Source organism: Neomonachus schauinslandi, chromosome 14, assembly GCF_002201575.2.
Source record: "Neomonachus schauinslandi chromosome 14, ASM220157v2, whole genome shotgun sequence".
NCBI classification, from domain to species: domain Eukaryota; kingdom Metazoa; phylum Chordata; class Mammalia; order Carnivora; family Phocidae; genus Neomonachus; species Neomonachus schauinslandi.
Window position 1 is genome coordinate 90,801,614 of NC_058416.1, and position 18,212 is coordinate 90,819,825.

Sequence of the window (18,212 nt, forward strand, 5' to 3'; positions counted from 1 at the left end):
GATGTGCACCTGCATTTGAGAAGAGCTGGTTATAGCAATTAACTGATAAAATAGTTCACTGAATCTGTCACTAACACCTAGACCTAAGAAAGGAAGCAGAAATTTAATCGTATTCTGGAAAGAAATTCTCCCATGTGTTTGATCTCCTTTGTGCTCATCTCTACCTAATCGAAGCAGGCTCCTCACAGGAGTGCTGGTACCCACCCTGGGAAGGCTGAGGCTAACCCCCAGACCGGGTCACTGCGTCTGGAGACGGAGAGCCAGTGCGGGAGTCTACAGGAAAATGCACACACAGCCGGAGAATGTGTGCGGCCAAGCTGAGGACACGGCACGGCAGACTTGGGGAACAGCTATGAGCCATGGGGTGGGCACAGAAGCCTCCGTAACTGAGGACTGAGCCTGGGGTGGATCAGAGCCCCGTCCCCCAGATAGCACTTCCCAGGAGCACTCCCCGCTCTAGATACGAAAGCCCTGGGCTGTTCCAGGACGAGGAGATCCCAGACTCCCTGCTCACACAGGCAGGCAGGGGCTCAGGTGCTCGTGAGGGAAATGAAAGAGGCGTTTTCATATCTGATCCCTTCAAGCGACAGAAGAGAGCCATAAGGGTATCCTTGGTAAAGGGAGCATTTCGAACCACTGAGAAAAGGATGCGGTACGATCAACACTCCTGCTGAGAACCAGGAAAGCTGGACAAAATATGTTTTTAATCTGCTTAGAGGCATTTAAAGCTAAAATGTCAGGTAAGGGGGCGCCTGGGTGGCTCAATCGTTCAGCGTCTGCCTTTGGCTCAGGTCATGATCCCAGGGTCCTGGGATCGAGCCCCGCATCGGGCTCTCTGCTCAGCAGAGAGCCTGCTTCTCCCTCTCCCACTGCCCCTGCTTGTGTTCTCTCTCTCCCTGTGTCTCTCTCTGTCAAATAAATAAATAAAATCTTAAAAAATAAAAAAATAAAATGTCAGGTAAGGAAATCCAGGAGAAGGACGCCCGGAAAGGGGAGCCAGCGACTGGAGCGGCTTGAAGCTGGAGGCAGGGGAGAGGACAGGAGAGCTGCAAAGACGCTGAAGGCCCTGCCCCGGAGGAGGGGACTGTGACAGGGTTCATCTAACCCTCCTAAACTAGACCCAGAACTGCTGCTGCCCCTGGCCATCTGTCAGAAATGTTTAAAAATCATCTTCTAGAAAAGAAGATACTATCCTAGGACTCAAATTACTGCCACAAGCTTTTATGCACAAAGCCCAGGGCCCGACCAAAAATAGGCAGGCAAACAAAGAACTAGTCGAGGTACACAGACCCCCAGGGGCACCAGTTAGTGGATGATCAGATACAGAGAGATCATTATGTTCAAAGGGGTGCAATACAAGATGAAAAATTTTGTCAGAAAATCAAGACAGTACAGAGAGGAACCAAGTGAAATTCTAGGGCTGAAAATATCTCACCCAGAAATAATTCAATGGGTGAAGAGCGGTCTGCGGATGAACCACAGACTTCCCATCAGAACGGCGAGATGGGGGCAAGAACAGAACAGAGGGCAGGGGAGCCAGGGGCACAGGGAAAAGGCCTGAACACACATACTTCAGGTCCCCCAAAGAGGGAGGGCAAGAAACGGAGCAGGGACGGCTCGTGAGGAGAAAGGGCCCAGGTAGCCAGAGGCGCAGATCCTGGCATCCAAGAGGCTAACTTAGGAAAAGCAGCACAAACAGAAAGAAAACCACACCCAGAAACAGCAGTGCAAAATCGCTAAACCAAAGACCAAACACCAAGTATCTTAAAAACTGCAATTCAACAGCTGACTTAAAAAAAAAAAAAAGGGCACTGGAAACATTACTTCAAAATTTTCAAGATGATCAAAGAAATTTACTTCCCGATAGATTCCTACATGAAGACATCCTCCAAGAACAAGATTACGGGGGCGCCTGGGTGGCTCAGATGGTTAAGCGTCTGCCTTCGGCTCAGGTCATGATCCCAGGGTCCTGGGACCGAGTCTCAAATCGGGCTCCCTGCTAGGCGGGGAGCCTGCTTCTCCCTCTGCCTCTCTCTCTCTCTCTCTCTCTCTCTCTCTCTGACTCTCATGAATAAATAAAACATTAAAAAAAAAAAGAACAAGATTACGGATGGAAAACTTCAGACAACTGCATATTCCCTACTAAAAACAGAAACAAAGAGTGTTTTTTAGAAAGAAATGACCTCAGATGGAAGTTGTGAGACCCAAGGAAAAATAAGGAGCCCTGGTATGGGTATGCATGTGGGGAGATCCAAATGGACGTTCAGGATACAAACATTTATGTTGCTTTTACCCATTATATACGTACAGCAATATGTGCGTACAAGAACAGGTGGGGTTAAAGTTTCCTAACGTCCTTGTGTTACCTGGAAGTAGTAAAAACACAGATTTCTACTGGACCTTAATCGAGAATGCACACTATACTCTAGATGACGCTGACTATAACAAAACAAAGTAGTACATATAAATAAGCTAGTGATGGAGGAGATACAATTCTTTTTTTTTTTTTTAAGATTTTATTTATTTATTTGAGACAGAGAGAATGAGAGACAGAGAGCACGAGAGGGAGGAGGGGCAGAGGGAGAAGAAGACTCCCTGCCGAGCAGGGAGCCCGATACGGGACTCGATCCCAGGACTCCAGGATCATGACCTGAGCCGAAGGCAGTCGCTTAACCAACTGAGCCACCCAGGCGCCCAGAGGAGATACAATTCTTAAAACCCAATCCAAAAGAAAGCCTGAAAAGAGAGAAGTAACAGAGAACAAGCAAGAAAAGTGAAAACAAGTATGATTATGAATGTCCACCTCACTATATCAATAATTCTAGCCAAGAGCCTAAAATCAATTAGTGACAAAAAAATGATCAGACTGGAAAAAAGACAAAACCCAGTAATACTTTATTTATAAAAGATGAGAGAAACACATAAGGCACACGGCTATGGAAGATCAACAGGAAGCAGTGGGGAAACCTCTCCCACACCCACGAATCAAGGCAAACGGGGGAGCTCTGTTCACGCAGGCCAAGTGGCCGCGAGGACACAAACGACTGTCAGTGGGGGCAGGAGGGACGCTCCCCCCACGACGGAAGGCCCAACGCAGCACGAGACGCTACAGCTGTGAAGGCATCGGCCCCCCAGCTTTCCGCGCACGTGCGTCTGGCCCGGACCCCGGAAGGAGGGAAACAGAGGTAAGCTACGGAGGGCTTCACGGGACGGGGCTTCAGACGAGAACAGGGCCGCACGTCCGGCAACAGCACTTCATCAGCGTTACCTTCCCCGGTCAGAGGACCAGCGCCGGCGTGCAGGAGTGTCCTTCTTCAGAGATTAATCTCGGAGCGGTCACTCTGAAAGGAGTCGGCACAAATAACAGCCCACGCGGAACACACGTAGCCCACACGAGAGCCCGCCCAGTGTGTCTGCGCACACACAGATCAGCGTGGCGAACGTGGACCACTGGGGAGTCCCACTGTACCATCGCCGCAACCTTCCCAGCGATTCGAAAACGTTACACTAAAACTCTGAAGACAACGTCTAACGGCACCAGGACCTTGACGCAGCAGGAACCGGCCCGGGAACAGGGCACCACCTGGTGGCCACTGTGCTCAGGCACCGCACGGCCCTGAGGCTGGCAGGGCTGGGCAGCCCCCGTCCACCCCTCGTGTAGCCCACACAGGAGCTGGGAGGGACAGCGCCGAGGCACCCCTGGCCCTCCCAGGGGCCGGGAGCCCGCCGCCTTCTGCGACGCCCCAACCCCGCCCCCCCCGGGCCCAGTTCTGCAGGAGAGAAACTACTTCTGTTTTCAAAGGTCAATTAAGTGAGCACTTGGACACTGCCGCCCCCGTTTTGGTTCACGCTCTGTCATGAAACAGACAGAAGACCAGAGTAATCGGTCTATTTAGAACCCTGAAGGGACTACTGTGAAGCATTAAGAGTTCTGCATGTATTCAAACAGGAGTGTTATCTGCATAATTCTTTGGAGGTAAATTATTCAAAAGAAAAAAACATGCTAATATTTATTCAAATTCAATTTTCCCAAGAATTAAGATGTTAATAGGTGTTACATAAAAAGTTCTGTGGGCAAATAAATGTGTGAAACACTACACTAAGTTAAACAGGTTTCTTTATTTAAGCAGGACTGCTCAGGGCCTTTATTACTGAGGACACTGTAACTTCCCAAGAGGGAATATGGTATAAGAAGGCTCCCAAACGCACTAGGTGACACACCTCCTGTTTCATAGGCTAGCTGACGACATTAGTGCTCCAGAACACATTTTGGGAAACGTTTTTCTAACCCATAAGATAAGGCATCTACTGAGGGTCAAAGCATTATTTTACAAGACATTCAAAATCTTAAAATTAAGAACATGTTCTTTTCCAATGTAGTATCTTTATTTCTTCAATGTAAGGCTATACCAAATAACCCTCTAACAAAAAGTTGCTTTCAGCTTTCCTCTGAAGTTGAGAATAAGTGTCCCCATCACCACTTCCGCTTAACCCCGTATCAGAGGTCACTGAAATAAGTCCACTAAAAATAGAAAGCACAGAGCAAAGGGAAAAGTGTCATTATTCACAGATGACATTCCTAGGTACAGAGACAATCCAACAGAATCTACACAGAAATTAACAGCATTAATAAGTAATTAGGCAAGATAACAGGGATACAAGGTCAACGTATAAAAACCCACTGTACTTCTAGACATAGAAACAAACAGAAAATAAAGCTTATAGCAGACACTATTTACATTAACATCAAGACCTCCACCACCTTTTAAGAAACACAGTGCAGGATGTGTGAGGTCCCTACAGCAAACCCTGTGGAGCATGACCGAGAGAGATTAAAGAAAATGAAAACTGGGGGCACCTGGGTGGCTCAGTTGTTAAGCGTCTGCCTTCGGCTCAGGTCATGATCCCAGGGTCCTGGGATCGAGCCCCGCATCGGGCTCCCTGCTCCGCAGGAAGCCTGTTTCTCCCTCTCCCTCTCCCCCTGCTTGTGATCCTGCTCTCACTATGTCTCTCTCGGTCAAATAAATAAATAAAATCTTTAAAAAAAAAAGAAAATGAAAACTGTAGAGGGACAGACCCTTTTCATGGATTAAAAAATGCAATATTTTAAAGACACCAATTCTTCCCCAAAATGATGTATGGATTCCAATTTGCAATCTCTGGTTTATCAAGATTCATCTTACCTGCCCTAAAAATGCTGTTTTCCAACTCAGTCTCTTATTAACTTTCATTTATTTTGTTTAAAGATTTATTCTATTTTAGAGAGAGAGAGCGTGAGCAGGGAGAGTGGCAGAGGAAGAGAAAGTGCATCCGAACAGAGGGGCGGCCTGCCTGCCTCCGGGGTTAGGACAAGCTCCCCACGCGACTGTGTGCAGTCAGGGCTGAGGCTTGTTTCCCAGGCAGCAGGAGAGAGAGGGCAGCACAGTTTTTAAAGCCAATGACTTACTTCCTTCTGGGTTTGGTGCAGAAAGAATGATGCTGTGGTTTTTCTTTACTTCTTCAACGTACTGAGCTATTTTAGCTGTACTGTTCCTGATCTCCTCAACCTAGGACAGATATAAACAGCCTCACTGTTGTGGCAAATTCAGATTTGCTACCACTTTCCATTACCTAAAAAGGGAAGGATAAATGAATAATTACCACATGAAGAAATAACAGCCTTTTTCCATTCTCACACTGATAATTATTTAATTGAAAGATAAAAAAAATGTACCGTGTTAAGATCCATACCCCCATGACTAAGGTGGTATCAATCAACATTCACCAACAAAACCTATCAGGTTGTAAAAACCTTTACAATCGAGACCCAAGTGTCAGCACAGATGACGTCCACTGGAAGCACACGGCCACACACCCAGCGCTCCGCACGGTCGAGGTAGACGAGGCTACCCCGGCAGTAACGCTCCATGTGGGGAGGCGTCTGCGGCCGATGGGGCCATGCCGCCAGAGTCATTGTTTCTATCTTTCATAATCTAAACTACTCAACACTTGTTTCAAAATGTAAGTTACTCACCAGCGAGATTTGTCCAAATGGATCCACGTATCCATAATTACCACACTGGAAAAATAGCTTAAATGTTCACTGATTCATTTTAAAATAGTAATTATAAGATCATTCCATGTTGTGGTAGAAGTCCACATCCCAAACCTGCGAGTGTTCCCTTACAGGGCCGAAAGGGATTTTGCAGATGGGGTTAGGAGTCTAAAGATGGGAAATTATCCTGGATTGTCTGAGTTGCCCCAAAGCAACCACAAGAGTCCTTATAAAAAGGAGGCGAGAGGATTAAATGTAGAAGACGGGCGCGTGGTAACATCGGCAGAGGCTGGAGCGATGCACTTACAGAGCCAACGCGCCGGAGTCTTCTTCCCTGGAGCCTCCGAAAGGAGCCAGCCCCGCCAGCAGGCTCATTTCAGGTCTGGCTGGAACTGCACGATGGTGAATGCCCGTCAGGGGAAGCCACTCGGGTTGTGCTTCTTTGTGACAGTAGCGAGGAGAGACTAAGTCCACACACATATTCGTGAGAGAATGGAAGAAAAGACAACTTCGTATCACTATGAAAATGGTCCTGACCACATGGACTCCTTGAAGGGGTCTTGGCCGCCCAGAGGCCCCCGGTCTCAGCTCCAAGGCACACTTGGAAAACCAAGTGTTAAGGACAGGGTAACACAGAATTCTGGCTTCCTAGAAGGGCGAATGGCCGTGTTGCTGGGCCTGGAGGTGATTTCCATCCACATGCAATTTCTGTAGGACTTCAATATTATTACTAACCATGTAAAAACAATGCACAAAATAAAAGCTGATTCTTTTAAATGTTTGCTAGTTCATCATGAAGGCATAAACACACGCAGGATACTCTGGGTTCCGTGCACAGGCCAGCGGCTCCACCAGCCATCCTGAAAGTGCTGTTTCTGCAGTAAACTCCGTGGTACACAACAGTCACCAAGTAGAAAAGACACGGTTGGCCCCCCGCAGAGTTCTGCAGTCTCTCTGGCAGCGGCCCCAGTGTGGCCCAGAAAGGAAAGGGGGCAGTCACGCTCCCAGCAGCCCGCGATCAGCGTGGTGCCCATTCCCACCGACAGCTAGGAGGGTCACGGCGCAGGGTCTCTTTCTGTCCCTTACAAATCATCTTCACAAAGGGGATGTTCCCTGGCCACCCGGTAGGGCACTGGCCAGGTGCAAAATCCTATCTTTTACGATGTTCTAAGTGATATTTAAGATCTGAATGCCATACTCTAAAAATAAGTTTGTGGGATGCCTGGGTGGCTCAGTCGGTTAAGCGTCTGCCTTCAGCTCGGGTCATGATCCCAGGGTCCTGGGATCGAGTCCCGCATCGGGCTCCCTGCTCCGCGGGGAGCCTGCTTCTCCCTCTGCCTCTCTCTCTCTCTCTCTCATGAATGAATAAATAAAATCTTAAAAAAAAAAAATAAAAAAAAAAAAAAATAAAAATAAGTTTGTATTAACAACATCATTGTCTATTTGTCTAAGAAGTCGTTCCACAAAGCTTAACTGTGAAAGGAAACAACTATTTAACAGGTGAAAACCTGAACTTCAGTTGGACTCTGCTGCCCCCAGCACCCCCCGCCCCCAAGCACGGGCACCATCCTCATGCCTCCAGGGCTCCACGGCCAACACGGGTCGGCGCGTGGCCCCCAGAAACCAAGAACCAGATCTGCGCCACTCTCCAAAGGACCAGGCGGCCCTCAGTCCGGAGAACGCCGCCGGTCCTGGGCAAGGGCCTGTGAGACCCAGACCCACCACAGGGCTGGCCGGTGCCCCGGAGGCAGCCCTCCTCCTCCGCATCACCGACAGGAGTGCCTCCCCCAGCTCCGCATCACCGACAGGAGTGCCTCGCCAAGCCCCACCCAAGCCGGGAGCGTAAGGCTCCTCCTTGGGGAGGACAGGGGTTCGGGGCTCCAAACCACCACTCCCACCAACCCCTCCCCAAGCCTATTTCCATGAAGAATGGCTCAATACTACCAGATATGTTCAGGGCACGAAAAATTCTAGAGAACTTATGTCATCAAAAACAACTTTTTAAAATATTACTTTTAGTATTTTCCAAATATAACACACACACAGTTACACTGTGTTTAAAGAAGAAAGTCTGCTGGGCTTCATCGAATGGCTCTTACCTGATGGAAGAAATCATCCATGAAATGGTCCTTCTCAACAACAACACTTGTGTCCCCATCGTCATTTTTTCTACACTAAAATGGAAAATATAAAAAGGAAAATTCAGATTTTAGAAATGTTCACACAGGTACAAACGGTGAAAGAGAGAAGCAAGTGGCTAGAGCGCAGGGCTGTGACAAGCCCACGCTGTCGGCGAGGACCGGCCCTGCCCACTGAAGACCCCGGGCGCAGGTGGGGCAGGACGGAAGCAGCGGACAGCCCTGGGGGCAGCACGGCCACCTCCTGGAAACAATGGCGGGACTTCCCAGAACTTAGTGACCGTGAAGGTCAACAGGACACAGCAAGTTTATCCTCAAGAAGTGAAACCCTCATACTGCATATTTTCTATAAAGATTAAAAAACACTGGGCGCCTGGGTGGCTCAGTCGGTTAAGCGACTGCCTTCGGCTCAGGTCATGATCCTGGAGTCCCGGGATCGAGTCCCACATCGGGCTCCCTGCTCGGCCGGGAGCCTGCTTCTCCCTCTGACCCTCCCCCCTCTCATGTGCTCTCTCTCTCTCATTCTCTCTGTCTCAAATAAATAAATAAAATTAAAAAAAAAAAAAAGATTAAAAAACACTGACACCACTGGCTAACTTTGCTAAACACACAATTTTCAAGGAACTTGCACATGTAGTAGCTGGTGCTCCTCATTTTTCCCTAAGTGAGTAACTCCCAGGGGCCCCACAAATAATCAACAAGCACTTTAATAAGGCAACAGTCAGTAGGAAGAAGGAAAGCAACTGTCCTGACCACGGAAAGAGCCACAGAGACGCTCCCACCAGCAGTCAGGCTCCGAACATTTAAATCCCATCAAAGAATATTCTAGGGCAGTTCTCAGACTTGAGTTGCATGAGAATCATGGGAAGGCTGGGTCTCTGACTCAGCGGGTCAGGGTGGGGCATTCTGAACACTAAGACATTCTAACACAGTCTGGTGCGGCTGCTGGTCCCGCGACCCCGTAAAGAGCCACATTCCAGGGAGGCAGACTCTGTAGGGGTGGAAGCCGGCCCTGGGAAGACGGCATCCGCTGGGCTCAGCACAGAGCCCCGCCCGCCCAGCCCAGGGGACCGCTCCCTGAGCTCAGCACGCGCGTCAAAGGCCTGTATGCAGCATCCCCTAGTGGGGAGGGCGGGACTAAGAGAAAAGGAAAGAAAACCTGCCAGAAAGACCACGGAGGGAACGGCTTTGAACCATGTCCGTGAGGACACGCTGGATGAGCCCGCTCACTGCCAACCCTGTGCAAGCTGAGGTGGCCGTGGGTTTCAGGAATTCTCAGAACCTTAGCACAATGGAAGTCTTCACCCATTCCAAGTCTGGACTGTAGCTTTACTGATCTACAGCCTACGAATAACTTGGGAGACAAAATTCTACTAAAATTTAGCTAAGAAAAATCTGCAAAGTTAGTAAATGTTTAGGAAAGCATAGGAAGACTTCCCTCTGCACCGTCCAGGGCCCTCATGAAAGCAAGATTCGGCCTAAGAGTCAACAGTCATGTCTCACCATGCTGAGGAGATCTCTAGATGTCACCTCTCAGCCTGGGGCCTCCTCTGGGCCAAAAGAAGCCACGTCAGTTAGCAGAGGCAAAGGGAAAAGAGAGGTTTCTCTGAGATAGAGAGGAAGAGCTCACTTAGAGGAGTGGTTTGTAGAATGTGAGGAAGCCCTAGTCGCAGGGTCGCAGGGTCGCAGGGTCGCAGGGTGACACGGTGCACGCAGAGACGAGCAGGGCGGACCAGCGGGGCAGTTGGCAAGGGGGAGGCAGGAGCACCCCACGGCATGGGCCTGCACTCTCCCTCTTGCTGGCGCGCACACTCGCTGGGCTGGGGAGGGGCCCGCTGGCTCCTCTCAGGCGTGGCCACACACTCCGTTAACCCTATTTATTCCCTTTGCCAACTCCCCAGGGTGGGGGCTTCCCGGTAGTGTCCTGAGTTACACTGAGCCACCACCTTGCTCTCACATAACACCAATTGTTGAGAAAGGCGCCTGGAATGCGTGCTACTGACCATGTTTGGTTTGTCTGTGTTAACAGGACAAGTATTATGAGTTGAACTGTGTCCCTAGAAAGCAGACGTAGAGGGCCTAACCCCAGGCCTCAGCATGTGAACCACGGTGGGAACAAGGGTTTGTGCGGGTTACGATGAGGTCATGCTGGAGCAGGGTGGGTCCTTCACCCAACAGGACCCCTGTCCTCGTAAGAGAAGACAGCCACCCAGGGGAAGAGGGCCACGAGGATGCCCCCAAGGACGGCCAGCCCCACCGGAAGCTGCAAGGGCAAGGAAGGAGCCCCCCACCGGTGCCGAGGGAGCACGGGCCTGCCACGCCTCCCTCTCAGACCTCTGGCCTCCAGAGCTGGGAGAACCCCCCCTGCCATGTGTTAGCCCCCGGTTTGTGCTACTTTGTTCCGACAGCCCGAGGACACTGACGCAGCAAGTCAGGGCTGCCTGCCCTGCACTGGCCTCCCTCGCTGATCAAGACGGTTTTCCCATTACTGTCAGCAGGAAAACAGTGTCGTCCAGATGTGGGTTCCAGTCCACTTCCCGGCAGGGCCTGAACCTCCAAGTTTCTGCCTCCGGTCTGCGAAACATGGGCTCCCCTGGCCCCACCTCCTTCAGAGACGGGCTGTAAGCACTCCCGTCCACCTGTGTGACCAAAGGGGTCTCTCTGTCACAGGGCTGTGTCAACTGACAAGGGCTTTCATCAAATCATTCTAGTCTCAGTCGTGAGCAAAGCCGCACTTAAACCGGCCATCGGCAAGCAAGCTGCAGAAACAGACACCAAGGTAAGCCACGACACTCGAGGGAACAGAGTGCTGCTGACGGCTACGGAGAGCCAGGACTGCGGGAAGCACCCTCACCAACCACCACCCCCGGCCCCGTCCGCATGGCCACGTCACGCACTGGAACACAAACCACACGGTGGAGGGACGTGCTCAAGTGCTCAGAGCACAGCGGTGCCGGGCCAGGACGTGAATCCAGGTCTGCTGGACTTCACGAAGCTCACCATCAGCAATTCCCCCACGCTGACTCTGACCCCAAAGAGCTGCCCTTCACCTCCAGCTCCAACACTCAGCCAACGGTCCCATTAAGTCTACTATCCCCATGTTGCCAGGAAGAGGCCGAGGCGCTGAGGACAGAGGGGCTGCCCTTGTCGATTTGACTCCAAACGCCCTTGCTCTTAAATACTCACCATCCACGCCCCAGAGGAAGGAGCTTCCCCACAGGTCTTCCACTGCAGACAGGGCCCAGCTACCAGGCCCTCGTCCCGACTCCCGGCGGCAGCCTCACCCTTCGCCTTCCAGAGCGTACGCCATACCCCACTCATCCCAAGTGGGCCCTGTATCACTCTACTTCCCGGTGGGTATTCGTCTTCCTTTCTCCGCCGTGGGGTCTCAGAAGGAAGCGGTTATGTCATGTCCAGCCCGAGTCAGAACAACAGAATGAAACAGCATCACCTACGTGGCCAGATTCCCGTGAACAGACGTGAACCTGATTTAGGAGTTAGCGCGGCGCTTCTCCCTGCGGCCCGGAGCACCTGCCCCACCGGACTCTCACAGGGCCGCTCACGTCGCGCTGTTCTGAAAGCAACTGTAGGCTCACACACGGCAGCTTTGGTGCGCTTTCTGTGGAACACCGCAAAGCCACACAAGCAGGACTACTACAATGAGCCTTGGATGCGTCCGTCGCGTGGTTCAACCACCATCTCCCCGCAGCTGGTCCTGCTTCACCTGCGCCCCCACCCCCACCGCACTAGGTCACCCCAGGCAAATCCCACACAGGAGATGCCCGCTCGCGGCCCCATGCAGCAGACAACTCAACTCCGGCTGCCACCTCAGGGGACACCCCACGGCCCACCGCGGTGCTCAGGGCGACGGTCCCCGACCTCGCGCCCCCAGGGGGGCACATCATGTCACTGCCACACTTTCACTGACCATACCCCACGTGCAGTGGCCACCAGCACACCAGACCGAGGAAGCCCGATGCGGCCTCCGCCCTCTGACCGGCGTGGCGCTCATCTCCAGCCAGCCCTGCAGGCGACAGACTGCCCTCTGCCCGCAGCCAGCAAAGAGCCAGGGGACTCGGAATGCATTTTCTCTACTGTCTCCTGTCTTTATCCTTATTTTACAACCTCTACCTCTACTTCTTATTTCTAACGGGAATTCTCAAAATTATCAGGTAACTGGAGATAGGCTCCATCACTGTCTTAGGTTCTCCATTCCTCAGAAAGGGAAACCGAGAGATGGCAGACAGAACACTGCTACTCGCGGGAGCACCTCCTTCAGTCCCTCCCGCTGGGACAGTGGAGTCCGAGCCCTGACCGAGCCCTGACCGAGGCCTGACCGTGGCTTTACTGTGAATAACAAAACGACTCATGGCAAAGCATTTTCTAAAAGCAGTGGGAACACTCTCCAATGTGATGTGTTTGATTTCCAAAGTGTCAAAGTGCAAGATAAACATTCAAACATCAACATTCCGTTTCTGTTAAATTTTAAAAGAGGCCTCCTTCAAAGTAGCATATAAAAAGTGAAATTCTCCGTGTGGGACCACTGTTGTCAGGAGCAGACATTGAGCAGCGTCCATGCTTGGGGACTGATTCACAGACACGAATAATTCGTCCCTGGAATGCTCACTGTTTAGATTTCAACAGAAGCTGAATTATCACAAGTTAGTAGAATCCAAACTTGGATAAAACACTGGCTTCTTCCTCCACGTGCAGAGACACGAGGGCCTTGCACAGATAGTAACTGTGGGCACATAAATTACATTTTTTTAAAATATATACAGCTGTTGTACCTTTGCTGCTAGAAAACATTAACTTAAATCACTTAAGTAAAAGAAAAGAGTGCCTGTAACTGAATATAGGTTGTCTCCTCTACATAGCTGTCTCCTGGCGTTTATACATAACGCGCCTTCTTCCTATTTTTATATTATTATGCTTTACGCCCCAACTTCACGTTTCACATTTTTGTATTTTCACTGAACACTTGTCTCCACTGTTAATATCACACAAATACCTTTTACAGGTACTTAGACTTTACATCAACAGAATCATACCGCACAGATGCTTCTGCAATTTGACTCTTTCTCCCCGTGATGTGTTTAAAGGTTTCTCCTTCTTTCTCCCTTTCGCTCACTGACAAACTAGTCCTCCTTCTGTCCTTCACACCAGCTTGTCCCCACCTAGGAGCCCCAGGGCTTGCTGCCTCTGCTGGGGCACAGCTGCCCTGACCTGCCCCCGGCTGGCTTCTCCTTCTCCTTCAGGCCCCAAGTAGCCCACCCACAGCCACGCACCACCTTGCTTTATTTCCCGCAGAGCAGGAATGTACTTAGCTCATTCCTGCCTGCCCCCCACAAGTGTCCCGGCAGCAAGCACACCACCTGCCTTCTCACAGCTCGTGCATCAGGGCTGTGACGGAGCTGAAGAGAAGGGGGAGGAGACCGAGGAGAGGGTGGAGAGGACAGAGGACAAGAAGCAGAGATGCACACAGGGCTGAGACAAAGCAGGTGTGAGCTGGGCGGAGGCATTACTCGCTGGTCCCTGGTTCCACTCCGCAGCAGATCAGGCGGCACATTCTGCCCTCCAATTCCGAGGCACCGGTCTAACTTTGAATAAATCTCCTCCCGGGTGCCTGGGTGGGTCAGTTGGTTAAGCGTCTGCCTTCAGCTCAGGTCATGATCCCAGGGTCCTGGGATCGAGCCCCGCGTCAGGCTCCCTGCTCTGTGGGGAGCCTGCTTCTCCCTCTCCTCCCCACTTGTGTTCTCTCTCTCACTATCTCTGTCTCTCTCTCTCAAATAAATAAAATCTAAAAAAAAAAAATTAAAAATAAATCTCCTCCCTTCTCTGTTGCAGCTAAGGAGTTTCTGTCCCTTGTGACCCAAAGAACCTTGAGGACAACACATTCCACTGTCATCTCCATTTTCCTCACCATGTGATCTTGAAACAGAAACACACCAATTCAGTCAACACCTGGCAGGTTCTGAGCACAACTGGCCGCACAAGTCGGCCCTGGAAAGGGTGAAGAGTCTGGAAGAAAACAGGATGGCGTCGGTGCTCAGAGACAGGAAGACGGCCATCTCTGGGGACCTAAGAGGAGCGCAGGGCAGGAAGACTTCCCAGGGGTGATGCCTGCATGCGCCGAGACCACAAGGGCACGAGGCAGGCAGGGAAGCGGGCCGCGGGGAGCAGGACACACAAAGGCGCCGAAGAGGGAGGCCGCCTCGGAAACAGCAGACAGCCCCCGATGACAGGACCAAGGCGGCTCGGGGAAAGGTGTGCACCAAAGAGGAAACCCTTTTATGAATTGGCTTTTCATGAACTGGTTCTCATAGGTTCTCTATTTCTTAAATTCACAACAGACTTGAGGTTAAAAACAAGAATTAATCTGTGGAAATGTCAAAGTTTTGTTGTCTTAAAGAGACACACCATGGACACATATGAACATATTTATGATAGTTAAGAAAGAGAACCCATAGGGCGCCTGGGTGGCTCAGTCGTTGGGCGTCTGCCTTCGGCTCAGGTCATGGTCCCGGGGTCCTGGGATCGAGTCCCGCATCGGGCTCCCTGCTCGGCGGGAAGCCTGCCTCTCCCTCTCCCACTCCCCCTGCTTGTGTTCCTGCTCTCGCTATCTCTCTCTCTGTCAAATAAATAAATAAAATCTTTAAAAAAAATTAAAAAAAAGAAAAAAAAGAAAGAGAACCCATAGATTCCAACTGGGGGAACTGTTTCTACAATGACAAACGAAATATAAAAAGTTGGCGGGACTAAATAAACCATAAAATTTTAAGTTATAAACATACGCATATAGGAAATTATAAATATACTATATAATTCTTACATTTTAAGTTTCAGTGAAGTATTTAGAAAAAAATGTTTTATTTTATAAATGGGAATCTGAATCTTTATAACATGTGCAGGCTTAGCTGTCAAAAAATAACTTTTAAAATATCTGGGCAATTTTTCCTACCCTTTAAAAAACTGCATTTGCAATTCATCATCTTGAATCCAGGGATTAAAAATACTAATTTTCTCATTTCCCTTAGGTCTACTAATGAAGGCACAAAAGGACCGTGTATTTGTTTATTATCCTGTAAACAGTACCCACAGTTGAAATCGTAGTTTCTCTACTCTTAACCATAATAAATACGTCCATTTGCATACACAAACTTTTTTTAAAAAGGCAATCATAACACATCCGGAGTCCCTGTCTCTCGTAGAATAGGTATTCATCTTGTATTTACTTTCGTCCTAAGATGTTTTCCACCTTCCCTCCCTCCTTCCCGCCCTGGCCATTTGCCTCCACACGTGCACCCACATCAGATCTGTGTTTCTCTGCATCCCGCACACCACCTCCTAGAGACCTGGCATCATGTGTCTGTTGGACAGGTGGTTCTTCTACTTCCTGTAAATCAGAAACATCTTTCTGGGTTCAGTGTCTAGGAGATCTTGAACAAGTCACTTAAACTTTCTGCACCCAAATAAACTGGCTGCTCAAAAAGAGAATCACTGGTGGGACGCCTGGGTGGCTCAGTCGTTGAGCGTCTGCCTTCGGCTCAGGTCATGATCCCAGGGTCCTGGGATCGAGCCCCGCGGCGGGCTCCCTGCTCAGCGGGAAGCCTGCTTCTCCCCCTCCCACTCCCCCTGCTTGTGTTCCCTCTCTTGCTATCTCTCTCTGTCAAATAAATAAATAAAGTCTTTTTTAAAAAGAGAGAATCATTGGTTAGAAGCAGCTAAATCTGAATCTGACAAATTGTACACACTAATATTTAGGTCTTTTCCAAGGGGTACCCTTATCAGTGATAATCTTCTTCTCAGGAGAAAGCACTAACAGCTAATAAAGGAAACTTTTTGGAGGTCTCCAAAAACAACTGTTTTGCCAGGCTGGACGTTGTTGATGAGGCATGTTAACTACCAAATTAGAATTCACCTAGGAAAAAAAACACCAGCTTAGAAACATGGTCATGAATAGATATATTCAACTACTCCAAGAACTACTTGGAAAGGATACATTTCCTTAAGGAAAAATAAAAGTTTGACTTTTATATCGAATAATTTTCAGATGAGCTTTTAAATATTAAGTTATTAAGCTTTAAATATGTCAAATTCAATTTTAAATTAATATTTTACACTAGATAGAAGATTGCTTTTTATAACTTCCTGCAAGCATTAAAAAGCTAATAAATATTAATAGCACTTATAATTACATGGCATTTTCTCCCACCTCCTCCCAGAGTGTCACACACAGGAGATAATTTCATGTTTCACAATTCCTTCTATGAGTAAGCAAGAGAGATATTATTATCCCCAATTTATGTACAGGAAAATTAAGGTTTTGAGAGTTTTAAAAATAATTTGCCCAAGATTAGACAGCCCCACCAGTAGAAACTTCCAGCAGTCTGCTCTACAATTGCTCAGTGTCTTTATCTAGAGCAGGATGGTACTGGACTTGCGAAGGCCACTTCTAGCTCTGAAATTCTAGATCAAGACAGGTCACGTGTCCTTCATGCTGCAGCAGAGAGAGCTGGAGTATACATAAGCTTCAACAGTAGTAAATAACTGCCCGATTTATTTTTTGCTAATCAAGCCAAGAAAAGCTGCTTAAATAGTCCACTGACAGATCTTTCTTACTATTCCCCAATATTACATCTATTCGGAGGTCTTTTGTTTGCTAAGTTACAGTTCTCCTGTTCAGATGCATTCAGCATTTCTTCGCCCAACAAATATTTGAGCCCCTCGTGGCACAGAAAGACATTCTATGGGGTGAGATTTGCTACGTTTAACATGATACTCAACTGCAGAGATCAGAATATTTGGCCATTAACGAAAAGGAAAGAAAAAAATCACTGTGGAGAAAGGCTCTTGGAATGAGTTTGTAAAGCATAATTGCTATGATCCCAAGGGAGAGTCATCCTTCGCCCGTCGGAAGCAGGCTGCCTCATCGGATGCACAGAACATCAGTAATGATTAAAGGGACTGTTCCCTCTACTTCCCTAAGCATGGCCTATAACCAGGTGCGCTCTGGAAGCAAGGGAGGGAAGTTAAGCCACCACCACCTGCAACGGATGCTCTGAGGCGGCCTGGCTGCGCAGGGCGGAGGCTCTCCCGGCGCCGTGGGTTACAGGACAGAAGCACTCAGCATCACTTACCTGCCTTCTTAAAGAAAAAGGTCACAAGTAACGGTGGGCCTAAAATATCTCAACTCTCCCTCATTCTATAAACACCCAGTCTGGCCCACTGCCGCCGCCTCGGTCCCCGCGCTGCCGTCCTGAACGCGCGCACAGCGCATCAGAGCTCGCCCCGTTCGGAGGGAGCTCCCCTCTCGCTCAGTGAAGGGTCACGGGCTGAGGCCCCCGGCCGCCGGCTCCACGCTGCCCGGGCCGGGAGCGCGGGCTGCCGCGTGAGGGCCCGCACGCGGTCCCGGTTCTCGCCGGGGAAACGCGCCCACCGCTCCGCAGCCGCCCCTGCCCTCCGCCCCGGCGTCCCGACGGGCCACCAGGCGCCCACAGGCCGGGGCATCGTGAGCCTCCCGCGGGCGCGGTCGGACAGTGGGCACGGGCACACGCCGCTGCTCTCGGGCGCTCACCCCACCCACGGGGGGACCGACCACAGCTCAGCTCGGTGAGTCCCGGGTGTCCGCAGCGCTGCGCCGACGACCGAGCGGGGCGATGCCACGGAGCGCCCGCCCAGCCTGCGCCAGCAGCGAGCGGCCCCGAAGAGGCGCTTCGAGGCCCGGCACACCGCGCTCTCGGAGACTCAGTTTCCCCATCCGTCAGCGAGGGAATAAGCGCTCCGGCCTCTCAGCTGCGGGAGCGTCCAGGACCCGGCGGAGGCAGCGACCCCCGCCGCCCCTCCCGAGCAGACCCGCCCGCCCCGGAGGCCCCCGCGCCCGGCCCGAACCGCTATCCGCCGCCTGCCCGCCGCTCACCGCCCTCAGGTCCGGCAGCCGGTCCCGCATCCCCAGGGGCCCGGGCGCCGCGCCCCGCCGCTCAGGCCTGCCCGACGCCGCCTCCGGCCGCCGCGGACTCGCAGGGGCACCGCCGCCTCAG

The 18,212-nt window shown here is 50.6% G+C and overlaps 1 protein-coding gene across 2 annotated transcripts in view; it reads right to left on the reverse strand.

Moving 5' to 3' along the window:
• STX2 (syntaxin 2) overlaps positions 1–18,161 on the reverse strand; it is a 30,674-nt gene extending 12,513 nt beyond the window's left edge. Inside the window, exons 1-3 of one of the 2 annotated variants that reach the window (XM_044921009.1) lie at positions 18,092–18,161; positions 8,134–8,208; positions 5,447–5,546 (exon numbers count right to left, since the gene is read on the reverse strand). In XM_044921009.1, coding sequence (XP_044776944.1) covers positions 5,447–5,546; positions 8,134–8,208; positions 18,092–18,121 — 205 coding nt within the window. In that variant the 5' untranslated portion in view covers positions 18,122–18,161. The remainder of the gene's footprint in view (positions 1–5,446; positions 5,547–8,133; positions 8,209–18,091) is intronic. The other variant, XM_044921010.1, reaches the window with a different exon arrangement.
• Positions 18,162–18,212: the final 51 nt, after the last annotated feature.